The 17,402-nt window shown below is 36.5% G+C and overlaps 1 protein-coding gene across 2 annotated transcripts; it reads right to left on the reverse strand.

The window, feature by feature from the left end:
* Nucleotides 1-192: 192 nt before the first annotated feature.
* On the reverse strand, nucleotides 193-13,043 carry PRDX3 (peroxiredoxin 3). 2 transcript variants are annotated; one of them, XM_003755322.4, is made up of 7 exons: nucleotides 7,891-7,992; nucleotides 6,529-6,658; nucleotides 5,728-5,869; nucleotides 4,997-5,132; nucleotides 3,891-3,994; nucleotides 2,261-2,426; nucleotides 193-1,090 (listed from the first exon to the last, which is right to left on the reverse strand). In XM_003755322.4, the coding sequence occupies exons 1-7, from the start codon at nucleotides 7,924-7,926 to the stop codon at nucleotides 1,037-1,039; spliced, it is 768 nt and encodes a 255-aa protein (XP_003755370.1). In that variant the 5' UTR covers nucleotides 7,927-7,992; the 3' UTR covers nucleotides 193-1,036. The 2 variants fall into 2 exon arrangements, with proteins under 2 accessions (XP_003755370.1, XP_031811803.1); XM_031955943.1 differs by lacking the exon at nucleotides 7,891-7,992 and adding an exon at nucleotides 12,945-13,043 and having other exon boundaries at nucleotides 1,019-1,090.
* Nucleotides 13,044-17,402: the final 4,359 nt, after the last annotated feature.

Genomic DNA, 17,402 nt, shown 5'->3' on the forward strand with positions numbered 1-17,402 from the left:
GCTCCTTACCGCTCCCACAGCCAGCATGGGTAATTTCAAGGGAACGGGTTAGCACCTTCCTAGAAGTGCTTCCGCCTCTCATGGCTGTTCCAAAGTTTCATTCATCTAAGCCCCGACTCCTCTCTACCCTTGACTCCTGCACCGTTCCCTCCCACTTCTTCCTTTCCCAGACAATAAAATGCTACAACAATGTCAAGATACTTTAAAATTTCTTTATTTTCGATTACAGAACGTGCACTGAGTTATTCACCAGTTAGAAAAATAAATGTTCAATAATTTCCAAAGCTTCATTATATGCAACTCTGGGATTCAACAGGTCTTTTAGAATCATATTAGTGTTTTGAAATGTATAGACATAAAGTTTACTCAAACTTCAAATAATGGTAGAATGAACCCCATAATTTAAATCTCTGGTCTGCCCACCATGATTAGCTTCTTTAATTTACCACTGTAAGTGCTGGATTAAAAAAAAAAAAAGCAAATATAATTTATACTTCTGTTATACTCATTTGCCATGAATCAAATTAGACCTCTGAAGTTATGATTTCAAAACATTCGTTTTATGGAGAAAAAAGACCTTGATTTAATTTTTCTAAAAAATCTGCAAAGGGATACTAAGGAAAAGCAGCTATACCTGTTTACCTATAATTCAAACATCTGAAAGAATGCTGATTAAATGTTTCCACATCTGTTTTTGTGCGCAGAGAAGCAATGAACAATTTCTTTAACTTGAAATTTCTAGTTTCCAATGAAGATGTCAAATATAGAGTAGTTCAATTTCTAAAGGAGAACTATGGGAAAAGAAGGATTTAGTACTAAAGGATCCTTTGAACTTGCAACAACTATTAAAGTTAAATGGTTTGGGGGGCAATTTTATAAACACTGAACATTTTGGTGTGATATTCACAGATATAAGTATATTTTGTATATATTTATACTTCTATATGCAGTTTTTTTTCTGCATGTTATCGTAGATTCCAACTTGGGTTTCTTCATAATTTAAAAAGTCACGCAGATCTTCAATACATGGTATCATTTATTTATTCACTTTCTCAAAGTACTCTTTGGAAGCTTTCGGAGATGGCTTGATCTGAAAATACACAAATTTTAGTTATACAATTAGGATTTATTGAGAATCTTATGTTCTCAAAGATAGAGTTTCTAATTTCAAATCTTTTGAAAGTGATCCAAAAAAAGAAAGAAAAAATAGAACTTATAAGTTATACCTAATGTTTAGTAGATACTCACACACACAAAAAGGGAAACTGACAAATGCTGGAGGGACTATGGAGGGAAAGTACACATGTGTACTGATGGTGGGTTGTGAATTGATTCAATCATTTTGGAATCATGTTTGAAAAGTTATTAAATCATGACTCTCCTATACCATTATTAGATCCTCCCCCCCAAAAAAAAACTAAGAAAGAAGAAAAGGCACTATATGTAAAAGAACAACAATCTAATATTTATATCAGTTCTTTTAATGATTATTAAAAATTGGAAACTGAGGACCAATTTTCCTGTGGAAAGGATAAAGAAATTGTGCTATTACTGTGCCATTAAAAAGGATGATCTGGATAATTTTAGAAGAACCTGGAAAAACTTTTATGAACTAATGGAGAAAGAAATAAGAACAATACATACATACAATGATATAACTTTATAAGGGAAAAAGAATTTCATAGAGTTGCTTTGACTAATGCAATGATAAACCACGGGTTCAAAAGAACGAAGATGAAATACTCCTCACTTCCTAAGAGAAGTGAGGAACTTAAAATGTAGGGAAATACATAAATTCTTGCACATGGCTACTTCAGGAATTTGTTTTATCAGATTATGTAGATATCAGATATGTATAAAACGTATCAGATGTTTATCAGACTATGGATTTCTGAAATAGGCTTAATGGGAGTTGGGGATGGGGAGGTAAATGGGAAGGGCAGATTAATTTTTAAAAATTATTTGAAAGATTAAAAAAAGCTTAAAAAGAAAAAAAAATAATCGCTTACCATTTTAAAAAATTACATTAATATTTTTCAAGACTATAGTAGGGAATCTTGCCTGCTTCTCTGATTCTACAATGATCAAGTTCAGTCATTTATATACAATCTTAATTTCCATTCTGAGTATTTGTTCTTTAGCCCCACTTTTCTTGCCCTTATAGATTTTTCAGGCCAAGGCTCCTGGCAGCAAAGCGATCAACGAATTCTATTCTTGGGAGATTTCTGAATGCCAAAATGAATTTTAAAACTGAACATACCGTAGGCGAATCTGGTGTCCAATTTGCTGGACACACCTCTCCATGCAATTCCACAAACTGGAATGCCTTCACCAAACGAAGAGTTTCTTCCACACTTCGGCCCACAGGGAGATCATTCATACTCATATGCTTGATTACTCCATTAGGGTCAATTATGAAGAGACCTCTGCATTGAAAGAGTTACTTATTAGTATTTGAGCAGAGAAGAATTTCTCTCAGAAATAAATTTTCCTAACCTTTTTGATGCCTGAAGTTCTCAATCAATTAGTAAATATTTGTTTTATGGCTAATATACAGGATATGCTTCTAGTAGGAAATTAGAATTGATGGCTACAGAAAAGAAGTTGGGAGACAAGAGTAAAAACTAGGGTAGTGGATGAAATTACAAAAGGAGAGAAGAACATAGAATAATTTGGGGAAATACCTTTATTTAATGAATAGTTCAGTCAGTAAAATGGAGAGAGAACTAAAGAGAATTCACAGAATACAAGGAAGTACAGCATAGTGGAAAGAACACTGGAGTTACTTAAATACTTGGATTGGAATTAGCAATTTTTAGTTCTCTGACATGTCATTTTTCATATATTCAATTCAATCCAAATTTATTAATTGCCTACCAATGCAGTGAGTGAAAATACAAACAAAATGAAGTCTCTGCCCTCAAGAACATTTTTCTCTATTGGAATTTCAGTTTCCTTATCTGAAAAAGGAAAATATTATCTGCACAATCTACCTCACAAGATTATTATAAAGAATATTCCTGATGAGAGACATGCTGCCTGTGAACAGAATGTTTGATTTGGAGTTAGGAAGACCTGAATTCCAATTCTCCTTCAGACATTTACTAGCTGTGTAAAAATCACTTAACCTCTCTGAGGCTGTTTCCTCAATTGTTAGAATGGGGAAGGTAATAGCACCAACCTTCCAAGGTTGTTGTGAGGATTAAATGAGAAAATCTTTGTGAAGGGCATTATAAATATCAGCTGTCATTTTTATTGTAAATTACAAAGCAATGTATAAAATAAGCTATTATTATAGAGCTTTAATACCATTACTTTACACTTATCTAGTATTTTATAATTTTCCAAGTACTTTTCACAAACATTATTATAATCCCCACAATAATGCTACAGGTTAAAGACCTACCATGATGGCTACTCCTTCACAAACTTATCTTGATACAACTAACATCTCGTTAGACAAGGAGAATGCCTTTAAATCTCTATAACACTCCTCTGTAGCATTTGTCATATTCTACACCTCATATACTAGCTATTAGTTCCTATCTTTTGCTACTAAATAAACCAACTGATCTTTTTATGCTCCCTAGCATTTAACATTTAAATAAAACAATTTTTGAAAGATTATCTCCCAGGGTTATTGTGAAGATAAAATCAGGTAAAATTTGTAAAGTGCTTCTTAAATCTTAAAGCATTATATTAAAGCTAGCTATTATTGTTATTAGCAATAATAATAATATTTTTAAAGGTTTTACTAAGTTTTATACCTGTAAGAATTACTGTGGCACTGAGTTATATAGGCAAATTAAGGTTACCAAGTAACAGGCAGATTATCTTTTTTTTTGGTAGCTATGACACTCTCTCTCTCTTTTATTTTTTAGACAGATTACCTTAATGCAAGGCCAGGTCCTTCAAGTAGAACGCCATAGTCCCGGGAAATTTGTTTGTTTAAATCTGATAGGAGTGCAATATTCATGTGGCCTAAACCACCACTCTAAAATTTAAAAAAAAAAAAATCAGTATTACTGTATGACAATCAACATTCTTGATGCTAGAATATAAAATTTATAGGTTATAAATAAATACATTGACTACTTTAAGGGGAATTCCAAACACATAGTAAGCCCTCTCCTTCCTTTTAGATACCAATTGTTAACTAATGTTTATATAAAGAAATTCTTTCTAGTTTGTCTCTATGTATAAACTTTTTTGTCAAAATATTATTGGGTACTACTGTGACGTATTAGGCTTGAAACAAAACTATGTGACCTTGGAAAACACATGACCTTAAAAAGATAATGATGAACTTATCTCTTTGAATTTAATAAGAAAAGAAATACCAAAATAACAAAGATCATAATGTCTTATTTAAGACAGTAGGAAACAATTTAAAACTTTAAAATTAAAGTATTATTGCAGAAATGAAATGATTATATAGCATTTCCCCAAATCTTTATATTCTCCTTTAATGGAAGACATATTATGTAGCAGAAAATAAAAATAGGAATAATGGAGTAGCAGCTTACAATTATTAGTAATTGTAAGAAAAAGCAACAATTCAAATCTAGTAGCTTAGCTGAAATTTGGTGTTCTTGCTAAATTCTGAGGAAGATTATATTTTTTTTAATTTACAGAAAAGTCTTTAATGCTTTACAATAATGAAGTTACTTTGGGTATTTGTGCCTATGGAAAAAAAAGAGAAAAGAAACAGATGATAAGGAATGTTTCCTCTTTAATTTACTTTTATCCTGCTCTCTTGTATTTTTTTTCCTATACTGATTAAAGCCTCTGAACTCAGCATAAGAGTTCTCTAAATATTCATGCAGCATTTCATACAATATGAGAGATTCCTGAGAATTTAACAAGTCACATTTTAAGACGGTTAATATACTCTGGCAGTAAGTTAAAAAAAAATCACAATGATAATCCTTATAATGGTCTCCTGGGCCTTTTTACTTTCAACATACCTAGGACTATTTGGGTAGTAGTTTTTTACCTTTCTTGGTGTATTTATCCAGGCAAGATGGCTAAAATGAGAGTCCACTGAAACAGCAACTAGTTCACAGTTCACATCATGAAATTCGTTAGCTTTGTCACTAAAAGCAATAATTTCTGTTGGACACACAAAAGTGCTAGAAAGGAGAAAAATTGGTGATTAGGACTATCTTACACTGCATCTCCATTAAATCAGAATCTGAGTACAGGTTCTCTGACACAAATCTACTTCTTTTCTCCACATGATACTGTCCCTTGAATTTTAGAGAAGCTTCTAGGTTTTCTACTAGTCTGTGATTTAATTGGCCACAACAATCCATAATGATTATTTATGAAAGGGTTATGGAGTTGTGAAATATGTTTTGGTGAGATAAGGACTCACATCAATGAAACAATGGATCATTTGAAGTAATGAAAATGTTACAAGGATATATTTTGTATAAATAAAAGAAGTATTTAAGTTTTGGAACTAACCTGAAATAGGCAGTTTTACAATGATACTTTTGCATATACAAATACTATTTTAAAACCATAATCATTATATGGAATGTTTCTCATTCCTAAGTATTATTACTCTTTTAAATAGTAACAGACTCAAACTGAAATCAAGTACATTGAAGATAAAAACTCAAGGCATTCCTCACTGAAGAATATGAGAGCTTGTAATAGGATAGAACATACTCTTTGCCTAACCAAAACATAACATAAAAACATCATGGAAATAATACTTACAAATCAAGAGGATAGAAGAAAAGCACCAAATATTTGCCTTTAAAGTCATCAAGGCTTATTTCTTTGAATTCTCCATTGACAACCGCTGTACCCTTAAAATATGGAGCATGCTGGGTGACAGCAGGCACATAAGTTGAAGAACCTTAAAAAATATATATGTATATAAAAATTATTATTAGAGATCCAAATTCAAGTCCCACTTTTGACACATACTGCCTGTGAACCCAAAAGTCACTTAACCTCTCAGTACTTAAGGAAATCATTTATTTTTTATTTAAATTATTACTTAAGGAAATTATTAATGAATTATTGTTAATAATTAATACAAATGTTAATAAAAAATTTCAGGTCAAGACAACTCTTCCTTTCATAGTATACACAATATATGTTACTGGACAAAGCTTCCAAAAGATTTTTTGTGGTAAAGTCTGAATTTAAGAACTTCCTAAATAAAGACTAAACCTACCAACCTTTCCCTGAACATGGTAAGTAGATTCAGTTATATTATATATACACACATTTTCAAAGCCATTTAAAAGTGCTTTATGTTTTTGAAATTTGATTGTAGCAAAGATAATCTATGACACACGATGTGAAATGAATTTCTATTTTATATTGAATGATGGATATTTGCAAACATTTACAATATAAATACAAAAATGCTGAGCCAAAAAATATTACAGGTTTGGCTGCCCTCTTTTACAAGAATCTATAGCATCCACCCAGGAAAAATGACATCTAGAAATGAGTTATTTTCTATTTTTATTCTAACAACAGAGCATAATGGAGAGGAGGACTTACTGGTGCTGAAGGCTAATTTTGACTGGGTAGCACTCATGGGCATTATGTTGGCTGGGAATATGCTTCTAGTAGCAACAGGTTTAATGGCTCCTGAAATTCCCAGGGGGAAAGAGTTCACATGCCGAGCAACCTGTTAAATTAAACATAGCTTTATCTCAATGCAAATTAATACATACACAAAACCATTCTCTCCTTTCTCTTAACGTTATTCTTGGTTTCCTGATTCATTCTTTCATAGAAGAGGAGGGAGAGGAAGGAGAGGAAAAGGACTTGTTACAAAAGGGTTTTTTTTATTGCTGTTCAGTAACATTCCACTCTCCATGACCCCAGTTGGAGTTTTCTTGGCTAAGACACTGGAGTGCCTTGCCATTTCCTTCTCCAGCTCATTTTACAGATGAGGAAACTGAGGCAAATCAGTTAAGTGACTTAAGCAGGGTCCCGCTAGAGAACTCCATGTCCAGAACTCTAGCCCCTATGCCACCTGGCTGCCACTAACAAAAGGGGAATCCTCTTACTAAGAGACAGTGTCAGCATTTCAGTTTGGACCATATTATTTACTTAGGCAGTCTTCCAGGTGTTATTTGCGAAACACAGGCCTACTTCTAAACAAACAATCGTTTTAATTAGGAAAAGAAGGCCTTTCCAAAGTTGCCTTGAGGGCAGAAATTATCATTTTGTGTCCCAAGCATCCAGCACAGTGCCAGTCATATAATTCGTGTTTGAACTGAACTCTACAAAAAAGGTCGAATATTTGTCAAGTTAATTTATCTGGGCAAAAGGATCCTTAGCAGCAAAAAGAGAGAAAAGAGATAGCAGCAGCTGTAGGTTATATCTCAGGAGAGAAAATGGAAAGGGGAGGGAAGAGATGGTAGACTGGACTAGGAGATTGGAGGAGACTGGAGATTGAGACTGGGTGGCGGATTGGGAGACAGAAAGGACCGATGGAGAGTAGTGGTAGTAATCTGGGCACGGGGAGGAATAAGATGGCACAGGGGGGATGGAATGGGCACTATTTTGAAGGTTGGAGAGATAAAGAGAGAAGTCTTTGGCAGTAGAGAAGGAACGGCCAATGGCGGGGCGCAGGACGGAGGAAAGGAAGGAAAGGGAATTGTAAGGGACGAGAGGTGAAGCCTTAGCCGAGGTCGGTCTCGGTCGCGAGCAAGCAGGCTGGCGAGCAGCGCAGGAGGGCTCTGCATAGTGGTGCGGCCAGTGGCCCGCTCAGCCCGGTTCTGCAGCCCAGACCCCGGTGCTGGACGTTTCCCCGGGCCGCAGGAGGAAGCGTGCAAGCAGGGGCCAAGCCGGTGTAGCCGAAAAGACCCCCTCCCAAGACAGCGCCGCTTTAGCTCGCCCCCCGCCACTCACCGAAGCCCGAAGTAACCTTCCCAAGGAAGCCGCCATCTTCCAAGCGTGGGGAGGGCCTGCGACTCGCGGGGAAATCTAGGGGAGGCGGGCCAGGGGCGGGGCCAAGGGGTGGTCCAGGATTGGGGACCGGGGCGTGCGGCCGGACAACTAGTTAGCTGATGGAGGGCTAGAGAAGGAACTGAGTGTCTGCAAGTAAAGCCAGGTCGGGGTGGGCTACGGGCAGGACGTTTGATAAAATGTCATCGAGCGAGGACTCTGCAAGATAGCCGCTGGCCCCTAGAGATGGGGCTGGAGGGGAATGAGAGCCCCGTTTCGGGGGCGGGCCCAGAATCTTGGGACTAGGTTGAAGGTAATTGGGGGAACCTTATCCGCGAGGTGAGTGTAGGGGGAGGGAGGCTGTTTCCCGCCTTTTTTTTGCCCATTTCATCTGGCCTCTCCTTATCTTAAATTCCCTTTCCTCCCCCAAGTCTTCAGGTTGCCCTCCAGCTCCCCTTATCTTTCCTGTTCCTGTTCTGCCAGGCCGCCGCACTGCCTGACTCACTCTTTTTTTCTCTATTTCCTGAACTGCAGTAGATAATCAATGCATATTTGGCAAGTTAAATTATATTAAATTGCCTTTCAGCATGGATTTTTCTATTGAAGAGATGGCAAAGCCTTGCCTGTCCAGTAAGTATTTGGTGCTCACTGGCAAGGCCTATAGGGATACAAAGTATAAAGCCTGCCTGTCCAGGAGCAAGTATTTAGTGCTCACTGGCAAGGGCTGCAGGGATACAAAGTATAAATACAAAAGTATCATCCAATTCCACCTGGTTGCCACACTCAGCTGTAGATGACGATCTTGTGCAAGTTCTTTCCCTATCCTGGGCTTCAATTTCCTCTGAAGTAAAATTAAGGGCCAGGTAATAATTAGTAAAACAATAATCAATATTGACATAGATCTTCACAATTTTCTTTAGCAGTTCTCTGAGATAGATGTCAAAGGTCCCATTCTTAAATTGCAATATGCTGTGCCTTTGTATCAAAATTTAATTCAATAAATAATTATGAAGCATATATATATGGTTTATCTTTGATGTGTGGAGATTGCAAAGAATAAGAAACTAGGATGACCAATGTATTTTTTTTTAAACAACAACAAAATTTCAATATGTAATTTCTCTTTTTTTGGCAATCATTTATTTTCAGTAATTTGGCACAGAGTTCATCTGATTTTGATACTATTATTTTTTTCCTCAAGGTTTTTAAAAAATATATTTTCTTTTCCATTTAACCATAAGTCGCCTTTTCCCCCTCCCACTTTCCTCCTCTACTGAAAAAGAAAGAAAAATAAAACCCTTGTAATATATATACATATATAGACACACATACAAACACCACAAATACCTGAATTAGTGCTTCCCTCTGGCTGTTTCTTATCTCTTTATATATACATATATGTGGTGTGTGTGTATGTGCATGTGTGTCTATGTATGTGTTTCAATATACACTTTAGTTTATCACTTCCCTGTGAGGAGGTAGGTAGCATGTTTAAATGTGAGTCCAATGGTATCTTGGATGGCCATTGGGTTAATTACTTTCAAAGTTGTATAAATTTTCTGCTTACTTCAATCTGTATCAATTCATACAAATCTAACCAGGTTTCTCTGAAACCATCTTTTTCACAACATCTTAAAAAATCAATTGTATTCCATAACATTCATGTATCATAACTTGTTTATTTGATCCCCAATTGATGGGTACTCATCAGTTTTCTGGTGTTTCTCCCCCTCCCCATCTCTAAAAGAAAACATATTTTGAACATTTTATGGAGACAGCTGGGTGGATAGAGTATTGAGCTTGGAATCAGAAGACCTGAGTTCAATCCAGCCTCATATACTAATTAGCTGTGTGATATAGCAAGTCACAAAATCTGTTAAGCTTCAACTGTAAAATAGGGATAATAATACCACCTCCTTCACAGATTTGTGCTTAGGACAGTGCATAGCACATCATAGATACACTAAATATATATTCTCTTTCCTTCTGTGTGGAAAAGTGAAGAACTTACAGATTAAGCACATATTGATCAGAGACTGTTAGCTAAAGTAGATCAAGCCTGTAGGTCTCAGTTTTGGCTTCTCTGGAGCCATGTGATTTTAGATAAGGCCTGGACTACATTCCATTGTCCAAAGAAGGGATTAAAAACATATACTTGGCCAAAGAAGCTGTGTATCATCTTGTCTACTACATTTCACTGACCAAGTAGGGGAATACAGACTTATGTGACCAATCACAACATATAGAAGGTGGGATTTTGGAGGTTCTTTGTCTGAAATGTATAAAAGCTGTGAACATTTTCAAGGGAGTGGCTCTCTCCTGCTGTGAATTTGGTTCACAGACTAGGATGGGGTCCACTTCTCCAGAGTCTAATAAATAATTTTGCTTTCTATGATTGATCTCTGTAGTAGTCAATTTGGGTAGGTCTTTTTGTCCCAAACACTTCCCTTTTCCTCTTTTCCTAAGAGTTTTTTTTCTCTGTGTTTGATTCCTTTGGGATATAGACTTAGTTGTGCTATTGCTAGGATTTACATAGTTTAATAACTTCTGGGGCTTAGTTCCAAATTGCTTTCCAAAATGGCAGGGCCAATTCATAGTTCCAGTCATAGTGCCAATTTTACTGTAGCACCTCTAGTATTTGTTGTTCTCCTTTTTTGTCAACTTTGCCAATCTAATAGATGTGGAGTGGCACTTCAGTGCATTAATGTTTGATCAGCTTGGTTAGCAGTTTATTATAGAAGCTAGTTGCTTTTTACTGGTGCCCTTTGTAGTCTCTCGGGGGATATAAGATTGTGCAAAAATAGATATAATATAAATGCTATGGGAATGGGGCTCTGGGTATACTTATGAGAGTTTTGAGCTACTTCTTAGATTCCCTCAAAGGAAACAAGGAGGAAATTACTTGGGAGCTAAGCCTTAAGGGATTTCTGGAGGAAGAAATGGGATATTCCAGCCTTCCCACTGTCTTCTTTTTCATTGGCCTGTGAATCATCTTTGATAGTCTATTCACCTGTTCCTTGTTGAAGACATTCTGGCCCTGTTCTTGTACCATGTCCCTATATGGTAGGACAGTAGTATAAACTGTCACCCAGAAATCCTTCTAAATCTCTGCCTCTCAAAACCTTATACTTTCTTCAAGGTTCAGTTTAAGTGCTACCTTCTCCATGTGTCCTTCCTTGATCTATCCAGATGGAGGGGAGCTGTGCCTTCTCAAATTTTTATTAGCACTTGTTTAGACCTCTCTTTTGTTCCACCCTCATCATATTCTATACTGTATCAGATTTCTTTGTGAGTCCATATTCCCCCCTTTTCTCCATTGAAATTCTGCTCTAGTTCATCATCTTAGTGTGGAAATTATACCTGTATTTCCTATACCAGGACACAAAGTGTATTAACTACTATGTTGGATAGACCTAGACCTTGTGTCTCTTGCCTAAGGATTAATCTAATTAAATTCTAAATGCTAAACACATTGATCTTCCTAGTTGGATTTAGGGTGATGAATTTTTTAGCGATAGTGCTCAAAGACTTTTTTTTCCCCTGAGGCAATTGGGATTAAGTGACTTGCCCAGGGTCACATACCTAGGAAATGTTTTAAGTGTCAGAGATCAGATTTGAACTCAGGTCCTCCTGACTTCAGGGCCAGTGCTTTATCCACTGCCACATCTAGCTGCCCCTCAAAGACCAGTTATGAAGTTGAAGAATTCAAGAAGGAAAATCACATGGGGGGAAAGATGTAGTAATAGGTAAGACTATTGTAGTAAGCAAGGATTTTGCACTTTACTCAGACAATAGGAAGCTCTCAGAGATTTTTAAGAGGGAGAGTGATATCATATCTAGATAGATATCTATGATTATCTTTGTGAGGAAGATGAACTATGATTGTAATCTGATCTTGGTTTTTATCGAAATGGTTGTAGATTTCAAGGTTTTTTAGGGGAATGGGAAGGAGGAGGTAGTCTAAAACAGCTGACTTGCTTTTGTTTAGCACTGTTCTCGGTCAGATGGAAAAGTTAACTTCCACCTCTTAAAACTGTCCCTTGTGTTTTTGAGATTTCTGTCTAATTTATGGTTTCACTTCTATCTTAAACATGGATTGCCTTTATTTATCTATTCTATTTCTTACTTTCCTCCTTAATATAAATAAAGTTAGAACACTCTGTGATTCAAAAAAAATTTCAATAAATCTCAGTCAAAAACTGGTTGTTCTTGGTACAGGCATTTTTATCATCTTCAACAAGGCATTAAATTATGAATTTTAAGTCAAGTAAGGAGGCCAAATGGGTCAGTCAGCTCCTGAGGCTGGATTTTACTGGTAAAATATTAAACCATAAATTTAGAACTAAGAGAGACAGATCTTAATGGCCATTTGGGCCAATTCCTCCCTTTATAGATGAAGAAAGTAAGAGCATGTGAATTTAAGTGATGTACCCAAGTCAGCATCCTAAGTAGCAAAATGAGCATTTGAAGTCTAATCCTTTGATTCCAAAACCATCATTCTTGCCCCAGTAACATGAGAATGAACTCTTACTGATTATCCATATTAAGGACAGAACATTGTGGCCAAGGGTTGTTGTTAATTCATGGAATCATGGAATTCAGAGTGACCTTAAAAAGTCCTTCTAGTTCAAATGGTAGTTGAAGGAGAGTTTTGTTAAGTGGTTATGTCACCTCATTTGAACACTTCCAGTGACTTGGGACTTATTATTTTCTTAGCCTCCTTTATTTGTGGACAATTCTACTTGTTGGGATGTTTCCCCCTTTTTTGAAACAAAATAAATTCCTGTAATTTCTACCAATGGATCTAGTTTTGCTACTTGGGGCCAAACAGATTGAACAAGTGAACAAGTCTTCTACATGAAAACCCTTCAAACATTTGAAGATGGAATAATACTCTTTTTTTCTACCCCTCCCACCTCCCTTCTTTAGTCTAAATAAAGTGTCCAGTTTTTCAGTTAATACTCATTGTGGTGATATAGGTTCTATTCCTCTACCATTCAGATTGGAAAATAACTTACCCAATGTCACACAATGACTCAGTATTCTGATCCCAGATTAGGATCGAGAGACCCAAAATGTTGTCCTTTGTTGCTCTGTCTACTAATCTATGCCACTTTTTAAAAAGCAAAATGAACTTCTATAAAATCTCAGGCTCAGAACCCTAGAAGAAACCTCACAAAGAACTTTCTAGACAGGTCACAATGGCCTTTTCAGAATTGTAAACTGAATGGTTACCCATAAAATTGAACTTGCTCTCAACATTTCTCTCTTTTTTTCCTACTAGAAATCCTCTGAAAAATAGAACACAATCCTGGACTTATCCTAAATTACTTAATCATACAAGGTAATTAATGGAATTATTGGTCACTAACAATCAGCATCAAGCTTTCCAAATATAATCAGCAATAACAAACATTTTCCTTGTAACTGAAAAAGAGATCAAAACTCATTCCAAAATGGAAAAGGATTAAAAAAAATCTGACTTCCTACAGCCTTCAGAGCAATGACACAAGTTGTTTCCACAAAATAAATAAAAGATGAACTGACCTTGTCCCCCTTTACCAGAAGAACAGAAAAATGGCTGAATTATCTCATTTTTTTTTTTCTGAGTTAAATAGACTGTCTATTTGATTCTTTTCATGTGGAGTACTTTTGTAATTGCCAAATCTAAAGGGTTTTTTTTCCCTCAATCATCATCTTCTTGACCTTCCTTCAGCTATTGACCTGTCAATCACTCTCCTCTGGATATTTTCTCTTCTGCATATTTTTATGATACTGTTTCTTTTGATTTTCCTCTGACCTGTCTGCTTTCTTCTTTTTCTCCTCCTCCTCCTCCTTCTCTTTCTTCTCCTTCTTCCCCTCCTCCTCCTCCTTCTTCTTCTCTTTCTTTTCCTTCTTCCCCTCTTCCTTCTCCTCCTCCTTCTTCTCTTTCTTCTTCTTCTTCCCCTCCTCCTCCTCCTCCTCCCCCCTCCTGCTTTTCCTTTTCCTTCTCCTCTTCCTCCTCTTCCTTCTCCTCTTCCTTCTCTTCTTCCTCTTCCTCCTCTTCCTCCTCCTCCTCCTCCTCCTTCTTCCTTCCCTTCTCTTTTTTCTTTTTCCTTCTCCTCTTCTTCTTCATCCTTCTTTTCCATAGCTTTTTATTTTCATAATGCATGCAAAGACAATTTTCAACATCCACCCTTGCAAAACCCGATGTTCCAAATATTTCTCCCTTTTTTCCTCCCACCTCTCCCAGATAGCAAGCAATCCAATGTATGTTAAACATATGCAATTTTTCTATTCATATTTCTGCATTTATTCACGCTGAACAAGAAAAATCAAATCAAACAAGGGAAAAAATGAGGGGAAAAAATCAAGCAAACCACAAAAAAGGTGAAAATACTATATTGTGATCGACATTCAGTCCCCACAGTCCTCTTTTGAAATGCAGATGCCTTTCTCCATCACGAGTCCATTGGAATTGGCCTGAATCACCTCATTGTTGAAAAGAGCCAGGTTCATCAGAGCTAATCATCACACAATCTTGTTGCCACTGTGTATAATATTCTCCTAATTTTGCTCACTTCATTTAGCATATCTGATTACTTCTTTACCAGTTCCTTACCTAGATTTTTATCCAGGTCATGTTGATTAAACATTAGATTCTCTTAAAACTCTTTCTTGGGCCTTCTCTTCATATTGTGTTGCTTAATGAGCTCATCAGTTTCTATAGATTCATTTATCACCTCTGTGAAGATGATTCTCAGATCTACTTATCTAGCCCTAACTTCTCTCTTGAGTTTCTGTCTCTTCACCCAAACTGTCTCTTGGACATCTCAAACTGGATGTTTCATATGTGACATTAAAAAATTTGAGGGACATAGTTTTTGAGTAATTAATTATTTTTATTAATAATGCTAGCATTTTATTTGTAAAAGAGGTCACTGGTACTCCAGAATATCAAAGACCATCATGGTGGTAAGCTCACATTTTATATGCCCTTGGAAAAGTAGGTGTTCTAGATAGTGACAATCAACTCTGATTGGTAAGTAATTATAGAGAATGAATATTACAATGAAGGGCTAGATCTATTCTAACAAACTTTGATTATATTATTCACTTCTAAATTATCCTCAGTCTTGGAAATCTATTCAGAGAAATTATTCTTACCCAAACCTGAGTACAACACAATGGTCAGGAATTCATCTTAAATTAGATTCTTTATAACATTGGGTAGAGTTTGGCCACCATTGAGAAGAAAGTTCAACCTTCAGATTAAGTTTTTAAAATGAATACTTTAGAAAAAGAGGAAACTCTGCAGGAACTATATGAGCAAAACTGTTCAGGCACCAAATTGTAATATTCTTCTCTAAAATATAATATTTTCTCTGTGTGTAACCTTGGCTGCCATCGTGCCCCACTTGGGGTCCTGAAACTGCTCCCTGCCTCACATTTCCCTGGGTCAATATACCTTCTGAGGCACAGTGGAAGCCCTTGTGGCATTTTGGACACAGGGGTTTAGGTCTTCTCTCACCCTGTCTTCTCATTCTATCTCCATATCTACAATGGCCTCTCAGATGTCCTATTTTTCTACACTGAAAACATCGATGACTCTCTCTAGAAGTCTCTTGCCAAGAGGGAACCTGTCTTCCCATGTTAATCATAATCTCGGTATAATAAACATTTATGCCCACTGTGGCACAATGTCTTATGATCTCCTCTAAAGGAGCATCTTTGTGTAATCACCATATAATTCTTTTGCAAACCTCATTGGCATTTTCTTTAGCCAGTTGTCTTATCATAATTCTTGTAGCTGCATTTTCTCCAGTAGTGACAGCTGTTTGCAAATGTCCACAAAATCAGCAAAGGGTTCATTGGGACCTTGCTCTATTTTTGTGAAGGCTTCCCCCCAATCTTTCCCTGGGAGGGAACCCCAAGCTTTTGTTGCAGCAGTAGCAATTTGTTCATACACTCCTATGGGGTAATTCATCTGTGCTGAATTCTCTGCATACTGACCTTCACCTGCTGGTTGGTCAAAGGTGATTTGTACATTAACTCCTGTTTGCCTATTTCATTGGGCTTGAATCCTACATAATTCATGATACTCCGAAAGCCACAACAAGTTTTGTCCTGGTTCTAAACACGTCCTTGCTATGGATTTCCAATCACAAGGGGTTAAAATTTCATAAGCCAAATTATCTAGTAACATCTTAACATAAGATGATGTAGCCCCATAAAGAGTGCAATCCTTTTTCAAATCCTTAATTTTTTCCAAATCAAAAGGAGTGTATCTTCTCCTTTTTTGATCTGAAGAGTCAAGCTCTTCAATCACAGGGTATATATCAGATATATATCCTGTCTTTCATTTTTTGCTTTAATCAATGCTTTTTGTAATTTTGTCATAGGCTGCTTCATAGGTGGTGCTGAATGTGTTACTGCCTCTCCCCCTCCTTCTTCTCCCTCCACCCATAAAGGGTTAATTGAGGGAGGTAGGTCAGGGGATGGGGAATGACCTAATATCTCCTGCTGTGAAGCTCTACAGTTAAAATTGTACTTAACACCATTCTTATCAATTCTTCATCCTTTTCACCTAGTTTAGTTGGATTCTCCCCCTTATGCTCTTTTGTCTTTTTCCTGATTCTAACACTTATATAATTTCTTAAAGCCAGTTGTATTTAATTATATGTATTAAGTGTATCTTTGGAAATTGAATCAGGTGCATTTTCATTGTAGAATTGATATAGTTGCTCTCCTACTAATTTCCACCCATTTGGATCAAATTCTTTTTCCTTAGAGAACCAAGGAGATGTGTGTACTGTACAATTTTTAAAAGATCAATGATCTGCTCCTAAGTTACAATTAAAGCTTGATTTTTTTTCAAGCCATTCTCCAATTGAAAAATGGTCAAAGGATATGAACAGGCAATTCTCAGATGAAGAAATTGAAACTATTTCTAGTCATATGAAAAGATGCTCCAAGTCATTATTAATCAGAGAAATGCAAATTAAGACAGCTCTAAGATACCACTACACACCTGTCAGATTGGCTAAGGTGACAGGAAAAAATAATGATGATTGTTGGAGGGGATGTGGGAAAACTGGGACATTGATGCATTGTTGGTGGAGTTGTGAAGCAGATCAACCATTTTGGAGAAGTAGTTTGGAACTATGCTCAAAAAGTTATCAAACTGTGCATACCCTTTGATCCAGCAGTGTTACTACTGGGATTATATCCCAAAGAGATTATAAAGAAGGAAAGGGACCTGTATGTGCCGAATGTTGCAGCAGCCCTTTTGTAGTGGCTAGAAACTGGAAACTGAATGGATGTCCATCAGTTGGAGAATGGCTGAATAAATTGTGGTATATGAAAATTATGGAATATTACTGTTCTGTAAGAAATGACCAACAGGATGATTTCAGAAAGGCCTGGAGAGAACTTACGAACTGATGCTGAGTGAAATAGGCAGGACCAGGGGATCATTATATCGTCAACAACAATAC

The sequence above is a fragment of the Sarcophilus harrisii genome, chromosome 2, assembly GCF_902635505.1.
Source record: "Sarcophilus harrisii chromosome 2, mSarHar1.11, whole genome shotgun sequence".
NCBI lineage: Eukaryota > Metazoa > Chordata > Mammalia > Dasyuromorphia > Dasyuridae > Sarcophilus > Sarcophilus harrisii.

Coding starts and splice junctions, on each gene's coding strand:
- PRDX3 (XM_003755322.4), bottom strand. CDS start 7,926: ATGGCGGCTTCCTTGGGAAGGTTACTTCGGGCTTCG. Junction 5,133..5,727: donor TTCTTCTATCCTCTTGATTT/GTAAGTATTATT, acceptor TCTCCTTTCTAG/CACTTTTGTGTGTCCAACAG. Junction 1,091..2,260: donor GGACACCAGATTCGCCTACG/GTATGTTCAGTT, acceptor GTGTATTTTCAG/ATCAAGCCATCTCCGAAAGC.